At 38.9% G+C, this 14,762-nt stretch overlaps 1 protein-coding gene and 1 long non-coding RNA gene across 3 annotated transcripts in view; one reads left to right on the top strand and one right to left on the bottom strand.

Annotated features, from left to right (window-relative positions):
- The window catches only part of MAP3K1 (mitogen-activated protein kinase kinase kinase 1), a 76,273-nt gene extending 67,232 nt beyond the window's left edge, over positions 1 to 9,041 (top strand). For both annotated transcript variants that reach the window (XM_032404393.1, XM_032404394.1), the window contains exons 16-20: positions 830 to 992; positions 2,572 to 2,703; positions 3,783 to 3,925; positions 4,654 to 4,785; positions 6,131 to 9,041. In XM_032404393.1, coding sequence (XP_032260284.1) covers positions 830 to 992; positions 2,572 to 2,703; positions 3,783 to 3,925; positions 4,654 to 4,785; positions 6,131 to 6,280 — 720 coding nt within the window. In that variant the 3' untranslated portion in view covers positions 6,281 to 9,041. The remainder of the gene's footprint in view (positions 1 to 829; positions 993 to 2,571; positions 2,704 to 3,782; positions 3,926 to 4,653; positions 4,786 to 6,130) is intronic.
- Positions 4,060 to 14,762, bottom strand: part of LOC116632420 — a 48,990-nt gene continuing 38,287 nt past the window's right edge. Inside the window, exons 2-3 of the long non-coding RNA XR_004299409.1 lie at positions 10,854 to 11,098; positions 4,060 to 4,566 (exon numbers count right to left, since the gene is read on the bottom strand). This is a non-coding gene — a long non-coding RNA (uncharacterized LOC116632420). The remainder of the gene's footprint in view (positions 4,567 to 10,853; positions 11,099 to 14,762) is intronic.

The following is a 14,762-nucleotide window of genomic DNA, read 5'->3' as shown; positions in this document are numbered from 1 at the left end:
CACCAAAAGCATCATGAATTCTTTTTTTTTTTTTTTTTTTTAAAGATTTTATTTATTTATTTGAGAGAGAGAATGAGAGAGCGCGAGAGAGCACATGAGAGGGGGGAGGGTCAGAGGGAGAAGCAGACTCCCTGCTGAGCAGGGAGCCCGATGCGGGACTCGATCCGGAGACTCCAGGATCATGACCTGAGCCGAAGGCAGTCGCTTAACCAACTGAGCCACCCAGGCGCCCAGCATCATGAATTCTAATGAAAAGCTGAAGCATGATTATTTTAATGAACTATAGAAATGACCCCTGAAAGTATAGTCTTGAAACATGATTATTTTAAGATGCAGCATCACAATGGGCCTCATAGAGGTTGTTTTTGGTTTGGGTCTGTGCTTTTTATAAACAAGAGTTAGGGTTTCCTACTCCTTTTAGCAGTGTTACCAGTGCAGCAGCATCTTGGGATCTCTGTAGTTGACTTTTTATATTGAGCATGCTTATCAAGATAAGAAAATAATAAAGCTTTCATTTTTAAATGATGTTGGTTCTTCTATGAATAGGCTTTTCTCATTCTATCTTTAAACAGTTTTGGAGGATTGGCAACATCCCAGTTTTTTCCCTTTTTCTGATATTTCACTGCTTCTTAAGCTAGACTCTCTTTTCTAAGAGCTTGACTTGGTTTTTTATAAAGTATCTACATTGTATCCATGAGCATAAATGCCAACTCCTGTTAATCTGTAAACTGATTTGAATTTGTCCATTTTAGATCAGATTTTTAGTGAAGTTTGTAAATAGAATAATTCATCAGAATTCAAAACTTTGTAAACATGGTTATTGAAACAGGTGACATATGTCAGAAATACATCTTCTGAGCAAGAAGAAGTAGTGGAAGCATTAAGAGAAGAGATCAGAATGATGAGCCATTTGAATCATCCCAACATCATTAGGATGTTGGGAGCCACATGTGAGAAGAGCAATTATAATCTCTTCATCGAATGGATGGCAGGTATGTTCCTGTTTTAAATCGCCAGTAATAGTACATGAATTGAACTTTCTGGCTGATACTAAATTTAGGAAAAACAGTTTAATAAAGACTTATTTTTAATAAGTAGTTGTTTTTCTAAAAGCAAATCATCCCTAACATAATACGAACCGGAAATACTTTTTTTTGTCTTATACTGACTGACTGGTGGGCAGCAAAGCGAAGTTTATTGAGCGATAGTACAAAGCTCCCAAAGACAGAGGGGAGCCAAGAGGGTTGGGTTGCCCATTTTGTCTTACATTTAAATATAAATAAGATATTCATTGTCTCAGTATCATATGATCTCACTGATATGAGGAATTTGAGAAACAAGACAGGATCATAGGGGAAGGGAGGGAAAAATGAAACAAGACGAAACTGGAGAGGGAGACAAACCATAAGAGACTCTTAATCTCAGGAAACAAACTGAGGGTTGCTGGAGTGGAGGGGGGGTGGGAGGGATGGGGTGGCTGGGTGATGGACACTGGGGAGGGTATGTGCTATGGTGAGCGCTGTGAATTGTGTAAAGACGGATGAATCACAGACCTGTACCTCTGAAACAAATAATACATTATATGTTTATAAAAATATTCATTGTCTCTACCTTTCAAACTTTTTCAGTGTTTCTTTTTAAATGATTGTGTAGCACTGTTTTATAGGAATAATTTTTTTAAAACCTGCTATATATAAGACTCATGTTTTTCCAGGTGGCCATCAGTGGGACAGATTTGAGATGTTTTAACGTGACAATATAAAAATGAAATTAACATGTAACTTGGAAAAATTATTATAGGTAAACTAGCACTGAAGCATAATGTTGAACCTAATTATCTACTTGAACAAATAAAAACTGAATTTTATGTGATATCATATGTACAGTAAAACAAGTAACTTGGGATGTAATAAATGATAAGTGCGTGGTTTAACTTCTTAGATTTTTTTTTGCAACTGAAGGAATGGATTTCTATTTACATATCTGTTCTTTAGTATGTTCTCTGATGTTGGTTATAGCTGTGTTGATTGTTGTTTTTAGGTTGACTATTATAAATACTTCTCAGTGTGAGGTTTATTGAGTTTGTGACCTGTCCCAGGTCAGAGCTGGTAAATAGTAGAATATGAAGCCTCATGCTGGATCTTCTGGCTCCTCTCTTGTCTGGCTTCTCTCTACCTTCTGCAAAATAACATGTTAGCATTCTTTACTTAAGTCTTACTAAGAAAGGTATTTTGTGTATCTTGGTCAAAAAGAGAGATGAATGGTACATTGCAGAAATAGTTCCATTGTTAAGTTTTTGTTTTAAAGTTGTTAAGTTTTAAAGTTTTCTGAAATCTTGACCTTCCAAAAAACTATTTCATGAAAGCTTGATGAAAATGTCTAATTGATAGGTTTTCAGATTCCTGGAATGTGTTAGTTTTAAAATCTGTTTGACTTCTGATACAGAGGATAAATTTAACATTTCAGATGTGAATGTGAGCTCTTGTGGCACAAGCTTATATAACCAAAGTGTAATAAATAGTTTCAATTTTGGCTTGAGTTTATGATAACTATTATATGTTTGTCTTATAGGGGGATCTGTGGCTCATTTGCTCAGTAAATACGGAGCCTTCAAGGAATCAGTAGTTATTAACTATACTGAACAATTACTTCGTGGCCTTTCGTATCTCCATGAAAACCAGATCATTCATAGAGATGTCAAAGGTAGGTATTCTTCTAATTATTACCTACTAGTAATAAATAGAAAACAAATGTAGTTTTACAACTTGGACCTTTGTTGATGGTTTCTAACTTGAGATCAACTATGGGATTGTTTCTCCTGAGTAACTCAAACCACTAGAATTAATAGAAGTGAAAGGAACCTGTGGAGTCATGTAATCTACCCGCTTCGGAGAGACTGACTTTTCCAGTGTTACTGCTCATTGATGGCAAACCAGGTATAAAAATCAGGTCTCTGATTTCCTGTCTTGGTCTCATGACCTACTGCCTCCCCAAAAGATCCTGTTCCTGGTTTTATTTAGAATAATTGGGATATCATGTACTTCTTTTGAGAAAAATCCTTTCAAATCTTTTGCATTTCATCTTATTAAGAACAACTTTGGGGGGCGCCTGGGTGGTTCCGTTGGTTGAGCGTCTGCCTTCGGCTCAGGTCATGATCCCGGGACCCTGGGATCGAGCCCTGCATCGGGCTCCCTGCTCAGCGGGAAGCCTGCTTCTCCCTCTCCCACTCCCCCTGCTCATTCTCTCTCTCTCTCTAATAAATAAATAAAATCTTAAAAAAAAAATAAAACAGCTTTGGTTTTCTGACATGAATGTCTGTGGCTAGTATTTGACGTAACCTATTCAAGTAATTTTACATTAATTTTTTATAATTGTGAAAGGACTATATATTTTGAATTGGTCTAGGTGAGTATGTTTCAATAGCACTTTGTCTTAAAATGGAAACTACACTAAAATTTTAACTTTGAGGGAAGATTTTTGTTGGGAATCATTATATTAAAGGTTTTCAACACTTAGTAACATTTCATTAAATGTCTGCCTTTATCTCTTTCTGCCTTGTTACTTTGATCTTCCCTCTGAGGATTTGGATTTTATTTATTTTGTACTGTTGATACCTGTGTGCCTTTAGCAAGAATGAAGTGAATTCAGAGGGGAGATTTCTCTGAATGCTTCCATGTCCACTTCCTTTGTTACTGTCCTGTTTCGTGAGTAGTATTTTACTGAGTTTTTAATCTGTTCTTTTGTTTTTAACATACAAGGTCATTTGCTGTTTCTGTTGACAGGTGCCAATCTGCTAATTGACAGCACAGGTCAGAGACTGAGAATTGCAGATTTCGGAGCTGCAGCGAGGTTGGCATCAAAAGGAACTGGTGCAGGAGAGTTTCAGGGACAGTTACTGGGGACAATTGCATTTATGGCACCTGAGGTGAGAAGCAGCTTTCAGTGTGATAGAAGAAAATATTTGGAGTTCTGTGTGACAGAATTACAGCAAATTAGTTTGCAGTGTTATTCAGTATATGCTTACCAATTAGAAGCTCATGGCTCTAAAATAAGGTTTTAATGACATCCTTGATTTCAGACCCTTACCTTTCCATCTTTGTCTTGACAAAATTTTAAAAGACACGTTTTAATAGTTTTGCTTATAAGGCTATTTCTAACAAAGAATTTTGGGGTAATTTGTACTACTAGTGTTGTAGTACACCCAAAGAACACATAATTAGGAATCTCAACCATTATTCTCTCCCTATTCCAAAGGGAGGTGAGCACAGAGAAGCTGGTCTTAGTAGTAGTGGAAGAAGTTTAACTAAGCATTGCTATTCTGAATCAGGCTTCTTCTGTTGTGTTCCGAACTCTTCATGTTTATATGTAGTGATAATCATTGTCCTCTGGCTCCACAGTTTACTTAAGTGCACTGGGGATGCTTGGAAATTCTGTGATGCGACTCTTTTTCAGAATCTCCGAATTCTCCAAAATACTTTTGTGCCACATAGGAGATTAAGCTTGTTGATGAAATAAATGAGACATCAGGGTAGTCCATGGAGTTGCTGTCTGTACCAGTGTTTTGATCTGAAATAAAAAACTAGAATCCATAACTACAGAATGTCTTTCTCTTTTTTTAATGAGTCATATTTCCAAATTAACTCTCTATTTTAGGTACTAAGAGGTCAGCAGTATGGTAGGAGCTGTGATGTGTGGAGTGTTGGCTGTGCCATTATAGAAATGGCTTGTGCTAAACCACCTTGGAACGCAGAAAAACACTCCAATCATCTTGCTTTGATATTTAAGGTAACTGTGATATAAAAATTACTTCTTTCTGCTAAAACTGGCAGGAGGCCGATTTTCATGGGTTCTCCTTAACTAACTCTCAATCTCAGGTGAAAGCATATCCTCCTTGAAATAAATATGCATGTATACATCTCCAGGAATTTATATGGTGTGGTGAATGTTGGCAGCATGTACAGTTGGTCCTCATTTTTCACAGTAGTAAAGCTCTATAAAATCACAGTGAACAGTGAGTTAGCAAATGATGAATCATTGTTTCTAGGTGAAACATGTAAATAGATATATCCAACTTTCAAATGTAAAAACATAGAGCTCTTTATGTACACAAGCTGCCAGTTCTTAAAATCTGACTTACTATTTTCTGTATTTAAGAAATTTACACCCGAGTCGGGTACCAAATCCTGTCTGTTCTACCTTTCTGACAACTCTGAAATCCATTCTGTCCATTTCCAGCAGAGAAGAATGTAATAGTTGAGCTTTTTAGCTTTTGATCCAGACATGTGCTAGTTAAAAGCTCGGGCTCTCATGTGGGATGGGGTAACCGGGTGGGACATTGGGGAGGGTATGTGTTGTCATGAGCACTGGGTATTACATAAGACTGATGAATCACAGACCTGTACCCCTGAAACAAATACATTATGTGTTAATTAACTGAATTTAAATTAAAAAAAAAAAAAAAGCTCGGGCTCTGGAGTGATACAGACATGGTTTCAAACCGTGGCTCCAGCCTTTAATAGCCCTGTGGCTAGGGAAATGACTTATTCGATCTACCCTCTGTTTTCTTGGTTGTAAAATGGGTATAATGACAGCACCTACTTCATGGGATTATTATGGGAATAAGCAAATTATCTCTGGGGCTGAGTAAAGCGAAGTCCACTGCACCAGCACCCTGTCCCGGCACCTCCCACCTGCCATAACAGCCTCCAGTCCTTCCCACACTTTAGAGCCCTTCCTCAATTGGTGCAGCTGTGTGTCTGATGCACTAAATGGACAGGTGTGGTCTCTCTCACTTTGAATAGCTCTCTGTGCTGAACAATAGAAAATGGAGGCGAGCATATAGTATAAAGTGAATACTTTACCTACCTGTCTAAGCATTTTGGTGCACTTAGTCGTGTTAATTTGAGACAATAAGGGAAACCCATAGATCCATCTGCTCAGGATGTATTTGGTCAAATTTCTAAAAATTCTAAAATTGGAAGGTTCTTGGAGGAAGCCTCCCATCCAGCAGGTGAGTTTTTCCATAGATTCTGTCAGAAGAAAGTCCACGCACTTCAGCTTCAATTCTTCCATGTGCAGGATGCATGTGTACTACAGAAGTCCCAACTGTGCCTGGTGGTTTTTCTTACAGATTGCAAGTGCAACTACTGCTCCGTCAATCCCTTCACATTTGTCTCCTGGTTTACGAGATGTGGCTCTTCGGTGTTTAGAACTTCAACCTCAGGACAGACCTCCGTCAAGAGAGCTACTGAAGCATCCAGTCTTCCGTACTACTTGGTAGCCAATTATAAACTATGATGGAGACAGGATGCTCAACAAGGCAAAACTTTTGTGGGGAACCACGCTGATAATATGCTGGCCTTCATGCCACCGAACAGCAATGAACAAGACCAGTGGGGAACCCTTAACCTAAGTATGTGATTGACAAATCATGATCTGTACCTAAGCTTAGTATGCAAAAGTCCACAATTTGTGCAGAAACTAAACCGTGCCTTTCAAAGAACTGGCCATAGGTAAACAGGAAAGCAGTGAAGTTTGCATGACTAATTAACAGAAGCGTATTTTTGGGTTTTTTTGGAGCACTTTTTCAGCAATATTAGCAGCTGAGGGGCTCAGGATCTATTTTAATGTTTCAATTATTCTTCCATTTCATATCGTGATCACAAGCAGGGGGTTCTGCAATTCCGTTGTTTTTTGTCACTGGCTATAAATCAGTATCTGCCTCTTTTAGGTCAGAATATGCTATAACTAGCAGTAAATATATTTTTAAAAGTTGGTAACTTCTTTATGAACCACAGTTGACCTTTATTTTTTAAATGCCTGGGCAATTGTGGTTCACTGTGCATTTTACTGTTGGCCCATTCATTTCGTTTTTGGAAACCATGGTTCTATATTTTCATTTCACCTTCACTTTTGTTTAATATTCAGGGAAAGGTGATCTTTTCAAACCAGAAAAAAAAAAAAATAGAACTAGGTGTGAACTAGAGTTTATTAAATATCTTGCTATTGCAAGAGGCTTTTTTTAATACAGATTTAATTTTGTTTGTTTTTAAAATTGGAATATAATAAAATACTACCTTCACTGAGTCAGTCACTGCTCTTTTCATATAGGTTAAATATAAATTAAGTGAAAATCAACTATTCTCTGTGATGCAGCTCAAAACCAAGATCAAGATTACCTTGAAATTTGATTTTTTTTTTTTTAATGTATTGGTTTCTTTTGTAGGAAACTTCACACTATTGAAGTCTTATTTTGTATGTAACAATCCATCATTCATCATCCATCACCACTAATAGTAACATTAAACTGCTATTTTCCTTCTACCATGCATTATTTCTTTACAATAGGCCTGGCTGATAATTAAAGAAAAATTAACTAATAACTACCAATGAGTAATAGTGTTTTTACAAAATAAATTTGCTTGGAACTCTGAAAACAGTTCAGAATGAAAAGTGAAATTGAATTTGACTTACTAATTCTTGGATTTTGCACAATTATCTAATGGTTTTCATCTGAGTTGAATTCAGATGCATGGAATCCTGAAGGAAAATGGCAGCTCTTTTATCCTTTTTTTGTGAGTCTTTTAAATCAAGTACTGATTAAATATTTAATACAACTTTTTGAGATGTTAAGTTTAACTCTTCAGAAGCCAGTTGAATTATTGCAGAGTGAAACAGAATTGGTTATTCTCAAAGACTCAGGATAAACTAAATAAGCTATATAGAGTACATTTTAAATGTACATCACAAATTGGAAGTAAAATAAGTTACAAGATAAGTTTACAGGGATATATTGCATATAATTTTTAAAAGGCAGGTTTTTTTTTTTTTTTTTACGTGAATGTGTCTCTTAGTGAAATTTTACATTCCTTTGTTTTGGAAGATTGGCAATATTTGAAGAGTTAAAAATAGTACCGAAATGTGAAGTTTGGTAGCTCTAAATGTGTTGTACTTGACTTTCTTTTTTATTTTCTATCTTTTTTATGTGTGTGACTACTTAGAATTTTCACAACCCTAATAAGATTGTTTCCGAGTTTCTCATGTGCAAGCTTTAACGGATGCACTCTTGCCATTTTATGTACTGGAAGATCATCACTAGTCAGATTAATACTGTGTCTGACAGAAATGTAAACTGTATAAACTGAGGAACCTCAGCTAATCAGTATTACTTTGTAGATCACCATGCCCACCACATTTCAAACTCAAACTGCCTCTAGATGTCCAAATCCATTGTTTGAGTTTGTTCGCAGTTCCCTCAGCTTGCTGGTAATTGTGGTGTTTTGTTTTTTTGTTTTGTTTTCAATGCAAATGTGATATAATATTCTTATTTTCTTTGGATCAAAGCTGGACTGAAAATTGTATTGTGTAATTATTTTTGTGTTCTTAATGTTATTTGGTACTCAAAAGTTGTAAATAATGTCTACTGCTGTTTATTCCAGGTTCTACTACCTCAGGTGTCCTATAGATTTTTCTTCTACCAAAGTTCACTTTCACAATGAAATTATATTTGCTGTGTGACTATAATTCCTAAGACTTCCAGGGCTTAAGGGCTAACTTCTATTAGCACCTTACTGTGTAAGCAAATGTTACAAAAAAAATCTCTGGGTTAAGAAAATTTGGCTTAAATGTATCCTTTGTTATTTTAAATATATCGAGATATTTTAATTAAAATTTTTACCCCATTGAACCAATTTTATAGTATTTGTACCTATTTTGGTGTTTGTCTTTATAGTAAATAAAAGTTTTTGAACAAAGGTTGGTAATTTTATTTATTTTGCCACCTGCCCAGTTATGTCCTTCATAGCTAAGGGAGCCAGACCAAGATCACGTGTTCCTCGTAGTCAAGTTTCTTCAGTTTCATTCAATCCAGAATCATTCCTGAGTTTTTTCTTGACCTTCATGACTTTAATATTTTTTAAGATTACAACTTATTGTTTTATAGAGGTCCTCCGTTGGAGTTTGGTGCTTCCTCATGACTGGATTCAGAGTATGCATTTGTGACAGGAATATCAGAGAGGTGATGCTCTGCTCTTCTTGGTGTGTCTTTTTTTTTTTTTTTTAAGATTTTATTTGAGAGAGTGAGGGGGGGGGGGTGGGCAGAGGGAGAGGGAGAAACAGACTTCCCGCTGAGCAGGGAGCCCTATGCCGGGCTCTTCTTGGTGTGTCTTACCAGGGGGCGCTACAAAGCCAATTTGTCCCAATGCTGGTGATATTAACTGTGATCATCTGAGTAGGCTTCATCACTAAAAAGTTACTGTTTCCCTTTGTAATTAATATCTAGCTTTATGTTAAGTATTTTGCAGAGCTGATACTTTGAGATTACATAGTTTGTTCTTCATTCAACTTTAACTCTCTGCTCTTAGCTTTCTTGGATTCTGAATTATTACTCTGATAGTTGCCAAATGGTGATTTTCTAGTTCTTGCATTATTTTATTTTATTAATGGACATTTTGCTATAAAGAAGAGCTTTCTCTTCTCCCACTTATTATTCATTTATATCAGAGTGGATTTGTGGACTCCGATTCAGTGAGAGAAAATCGATTACTGTCATCATATATTTGCTCAAATGGTCCAACTCAGCCATTGGGTGCCTCTGAAAGCCAGCTTCTCTGTCCACTGGCAAGCCACCAGTATTCTTTGAACACTTCCATACTTAGAGACCCATCTTGTGTGTTCTCTGCTTCAGCCCTGGGATCAGCCATTTTCCAAAGATTCCTTTGATGGAGACTGGTATTTAAAAACAAGGTGCTAAAAATACTCATTGCTCTTGGGTGTCATTTTGTCACTTGCTCCCAGGCTCTCCTGGTAGAGGTAGACAAAACTACTATATATCCACTATACATAGATTTCTTGTGCATATGAGAAATATACATACATACCTACACACACAAACCGTGAGTTCATACCAATCTAATTTCAGTTTACCACCACCAGGTTCATTCAAGTCTCCCCCCTTTCCATATTTTTAACCCTTTCCTGGACAGTGAAAAACCTGACTCCCATGTACCTCAAGATATTGACTTATTTGTTCAAGTCCTTTTCCCCACCCCAACCCCCTGTGTAACCAATCTGATTCCCAACAGGCAGCCTTCCCTGCATGGGGCCCAACCCCTGCTGGACTATCTTTGTTCCCATTTACCTGTGGGCTTTAGTATATATATGTTGCGTATATATTTTTTAAAGCCATCTTACATGTATATTTAAAAGTTGTATAATACATATTGTAGCATATATATATGCAATGTACTTTATTTTTTTAGAGCACTTTTAGGTTCACAGCAAAATTGAGCAGAATATTCAGAGATTACCCATATGGCTCCTGGCCCCATTGACTCACAGCCTCCCCGACTATCAACATCTAAGGACTTTTTGACAACAAGAAGGAAAGCTCTTCCAAAAAAATTAAATTTTTTTTAATCTTAAGTGAAAATTATAACTCTTTTAACAATCTACCTTATGTGGCTTGACATGTTGTATACTTTCACATAAATACTACTACTGTTCCCAGGCAGCACAGATTAAATTTAATTGATTCTGTTCACACAACTCTTTTTATATTGTGTGGAATTAAAGAAACAATAAAAACTATCCCCTTGGGGCGCCTGGTGGCTCAGTCGTTAGGTGTCTGCCTTCGGCTCGGGTCGTGATCCCAGGGTCCTGGGATTGAGCCCCGTATTGGGCTCCCTGCTTGGTGAGAAGCCTGCTTCTCCCTCTCCCTCTGCCACTCCCCCTGCTTGCGTTCCCTCTCTCGCTGTGTCTCTCTCTGTCAAATACATAAAATCTTTTAATAAAAAAAAAAAAAAAACTATCCTCTTACGTTAAACTGTTGAGAAGGGGAATGAAGATTTACTCACCAGCAAGTATTTGTCAGGCATACCTTGGAACAGTGATTACACTCGTTTTCACAAATGCGGAAACCAGCCAATTTCAATCATTCTGCAATTCAAGCTACACCAGTGAACTCCTTTGGACTGCCCCACAGTTTTAGTCTTAGATTGTACCTTGTGGTTGTGTGCTCATTTCCACTTTTATCCTTCGTTTTTCTGCCAATAGTCATTTCTCACAGGATCAAACAATCAGAAACAAGACGAATTTAACCCTGCAAAATAGGTAATGTCACGAAGTAAGTGTGGGTTCAGACGGCATTTTCTGTCTCTATGTTTGTCATAAAGGTTCTGTATAATATGAAAATATGCATCTTTTTTTTTTTTTTAAGAGAGGAAGCGAGGGGGGCAGGGATGAGGCACAGGGAGAAGGAGAAAGAGAATCTTAAACAGGCTCCATGCCCAGTGTGGACCCCGACGTGGGGCTCAATCTTACAACCCTGAGATCACAACCTGAGCTGAAATCAAGAGTTGGACGCTTAACCAGGCGCCCCCAAAAATGTGCATCTTTTAAATAGGCTTTAGATATTACTGTTAAAGGGTACACCTCTGTCATTTCCAGAAAATATTACCTTTGAAAACAGGTTTTTGCCTTAGAGGAATTAAAATAAATTCTGTTGTTCTTTGATTCTATTTAAAAGGCATTAATCATTGTGTAAAAGGACCGTATCTGCAGGTTAGATACAATCTAAAAAAATGTTGGGGTATCATGCTTACCTGGAAATGCCAATGAATGCACATGTGAACTAATATAGTAATTCACTTGTTATAAAAAATGAAATACTGCTGCCACTGGGGAAAACAGTGACTAACAGAAACTTCTGCAAACTGTCATCTTTCTACATCATGACAATTTTTAGGTTTCTAGGGAACAGTAGTAGGTCATAAGGATGGACCTGGAAACCACAGAGCATGAAACATACCCTGGGTCAAATCTGGCTCTGCCACTTGACATTTGACCTTCTGAACCTCCACTTCTGCCCCTATAGAATGAAAGTGACAGTGTTGTGTGAAGTAAAAGAACCTATGTAAATGGCCTACAACATTGCCAGGCACACTGGATGCACAATATATGTTTAATTGAATGAATGAGTGATCCAAAGGTTACAGATCAAATACCTATGTGGCTAGAAGTGTCCTTAGCAGGGCCTGTGGCCAACCTGAGAGTTCATGCCAAATTCATGTTCAAGAAGGGGGTCCATGCTTGCCACACTGGAATGGGAAGAAATAAATAACAGTGTTGCCAAAGCCTCTATAAATTTTTTTTAAAAGAAGTTGGAGATCTGGATTTTATCTGCAATTTCCTGGTGTTTAAACATGGGAAACTAATTTAAAATTTGGATTAGGAACTACAGGCTAAACAAAACTCATACGCTAGATCTGACCTGTGGCCAGCCACTTTTTGACCCTGACTTTGGTCCAGGCTTATAAAACAAAAGAAGGTAGAATATTGGAGGAGAATCTCCACTTGACTTTTGTCTTCTAAGAGCTATAAGAAAAGGGGAAAGTGGAGATGCTGATTACAGATGCTACAGAACAAACCTCTGAGGAGAAAATTAATGTCTAATTATATGCACTAATGTGAAATGTTTACCACTAAAGCCTAATTATCATGTAGCAAATTATGCATATGTAGCATTCAAATATGCCATCACTGTGATATCATTAACTTTGTGATTTTATTTGACAACAGATACTCTATCTGTATTATGTGACTGAAGAACTTATCCATGATTGAAGCCAGCCTCATTACTTTGTAGTCAACCTGGAATCACTCTAGCCCATGCCTCATGGCCCTCATAGCTTTGCCAGCCACGTAGGGCTAAACCTAAGCTAACGTGATGATGGAAGAGGCAAAGCCATCACACCCCAAAGTAGCTTTTCCAACAATGCCGAAACAACTATTCGAGTTTAGAGATAATTAAATGCCATTTTCCTTTAAAGTCAATTTGCTGAAGGAGATTTCTCAATATGTATAAAGACATACTGAGGGGCGCCTGGGTGGCTCAGTCAGTTAAGCGTCTGCCTTCAGCTCAGGTCATGATCCCAGGGTCCCAGCATCCAGCCCCACATCGGGCTCCCTGAGTGCTCAGTGGAGAGTCTGCTTCTCCCTCTCCCTCTGCCTGCCACTCCCACTGCTTGTGTTCGCTTGCTCTCTCTCTCTCTGCCAAATAAATAAATAAAATCTTTCAAAAAATAAAAAAAAAGACATACTGAGAGAATAAGCGTTTAACTAGGGTGAAAGGGAAAGGAAGGAAAGGAGGAGAAATAACAGGGTACAGGAGATACTGAGAAATCCTTGGCAGGAAGTGGCATGATTGTATTTTGTAAAGATCATTCTAGTAGCATCTTGAAGAAAGAAACACAGTGGTACAAGAAGCCGAGACAAAGTCAGATGATAACTACAGTGTCCAGATAAATTATGAAGGGGGGCGCCTGGGTGGCTCAGCTGGTTAAGCGTATGACTTGATCTCAGCTCAGGTCTTGATCTCTGGGTGGGGAGTTCAAGTCCCACAAAAAAAAAAAAAAATTATGGAGAGTGACATAAGTATCATGGCAGCGTAACAGGTCCCTACCAAAACTGAATCATGAACAAACAGAAAATGTGAACAGACTGATAACAAGTAAGGACACTGAATCAGTAATCAAAAAACTACCCCCCCCCCAAAAAAAAAGCCCAGGAGCAAGATGGCAGAGGAAGTAGGAGACCTAAATTTCGTCTGGTCCCAGGAATTCAGCTGGATAGGGATCAAACCATTCTGAACACCTACGAACTCAACAGGAAATCGAAGAAAGAATAGCAGCAACTCTCTGAACAGAAAAGCGACCACTTACTGGAAGGTAGGACGTGCGGAGAAGTGAATCCGAGGCAATATTCGGAAAGACAGACAGTGGGGGAGGGGGCCTCCGTCGGCCGCTTCTGGCAAGTGATAGAGCAGCGGAGCACAAAATCGGAACTTTTAGAAGTCAGCTCCGCTGAGGGACATCACTCCGGTGGCTAAGCGCGGGGTGGAACCCTCACGGGACAGTGTGGTCTCAGGACCCTCAGGGTCACAGAAAGACCGGGGGTGCGTGAGTGTGGCAGAGCTCCCAGGTATCGGAGCGGGGAAGCCGGCTGCAGAGACAGACCCGAGGAGCGGGCTCTCAGCTCAGGGTTGTCATAAACCGTGATCCGCAGCACAGTCGGACCACTGCTCCTCCAGCAGGGACCCAACAAGCGGCAGATCCGGGGAGACTCCCCTTCCTCCCCTGGGAGGAGTGGCGCGGAAGCGCACTGCAGGGATCTGCTGGGTTTGGAGACTCCACACGGGGTCGTGAGCCAGAGACAGAAACGCTCCGTCACAGGCCGGGTGAGCACGGAGTGCGGCCAGAGACCAGGGAGATGGGAGTGACTGAATGCTTTTCTCTGGGGGCGCACTGAGGAGCGGGGCCCCGAGTTCTCCGCTCCTCTGGGGCGGAGACTGGGAGGCCGCCATTTTCACTCTTGGCCTCCAAAGCTGTATGGAAAGCTTGCAGGGAACAAAAGCTCCCTGAATCAGTAATCAAAAAACTACTATTAATGAGGTGCAATAAAAAATGGAGGCTCTAACTGCTAGGATAAATGAGGCAGAAGAGAGAATCAGTGAGATAGAAGACCAAATGATGGAAAATAAAGAAGCTGAGAAAAAGAGAGATAAACAACTACTGGATCACAAGGGCAGAATTTGAGAGATAAGTGATACCATAAGACAAAACGATATTAGAATAATTGGGATCCCAGAAGAAGAAAGAGAGAGAGGGGCAGAAGGTATATTGGAGCAAATTATAGCAGACAACTTCCCTAATTTGGGGAAGGAAACAGGTATCAAAATCCAGGAGGCACAGAGAACCCCCCCCAAA

The sequence above is a fragment of the Phoca vitulina genome, unplaced genomic scaffold (assembly GCF_004348235.1).
Source record: "Phoca vitulina isolate PV1807 unplaced genomic scaffold, GSC_HSeal_1.0 scaffold6, whole genome shotgun sequence".
NCBI classification, from domain to species: Eukaryota; Metazoa; Chordata; class Mammalia; order Carnivora; family Phocidae; genus Phoca; species Phoca vitulina.
The sequence above is the reverse complement of the archived record's forward strand: the minus strand, read 5'-3'. Positions and strand labels throughout refer to the sequence as shown.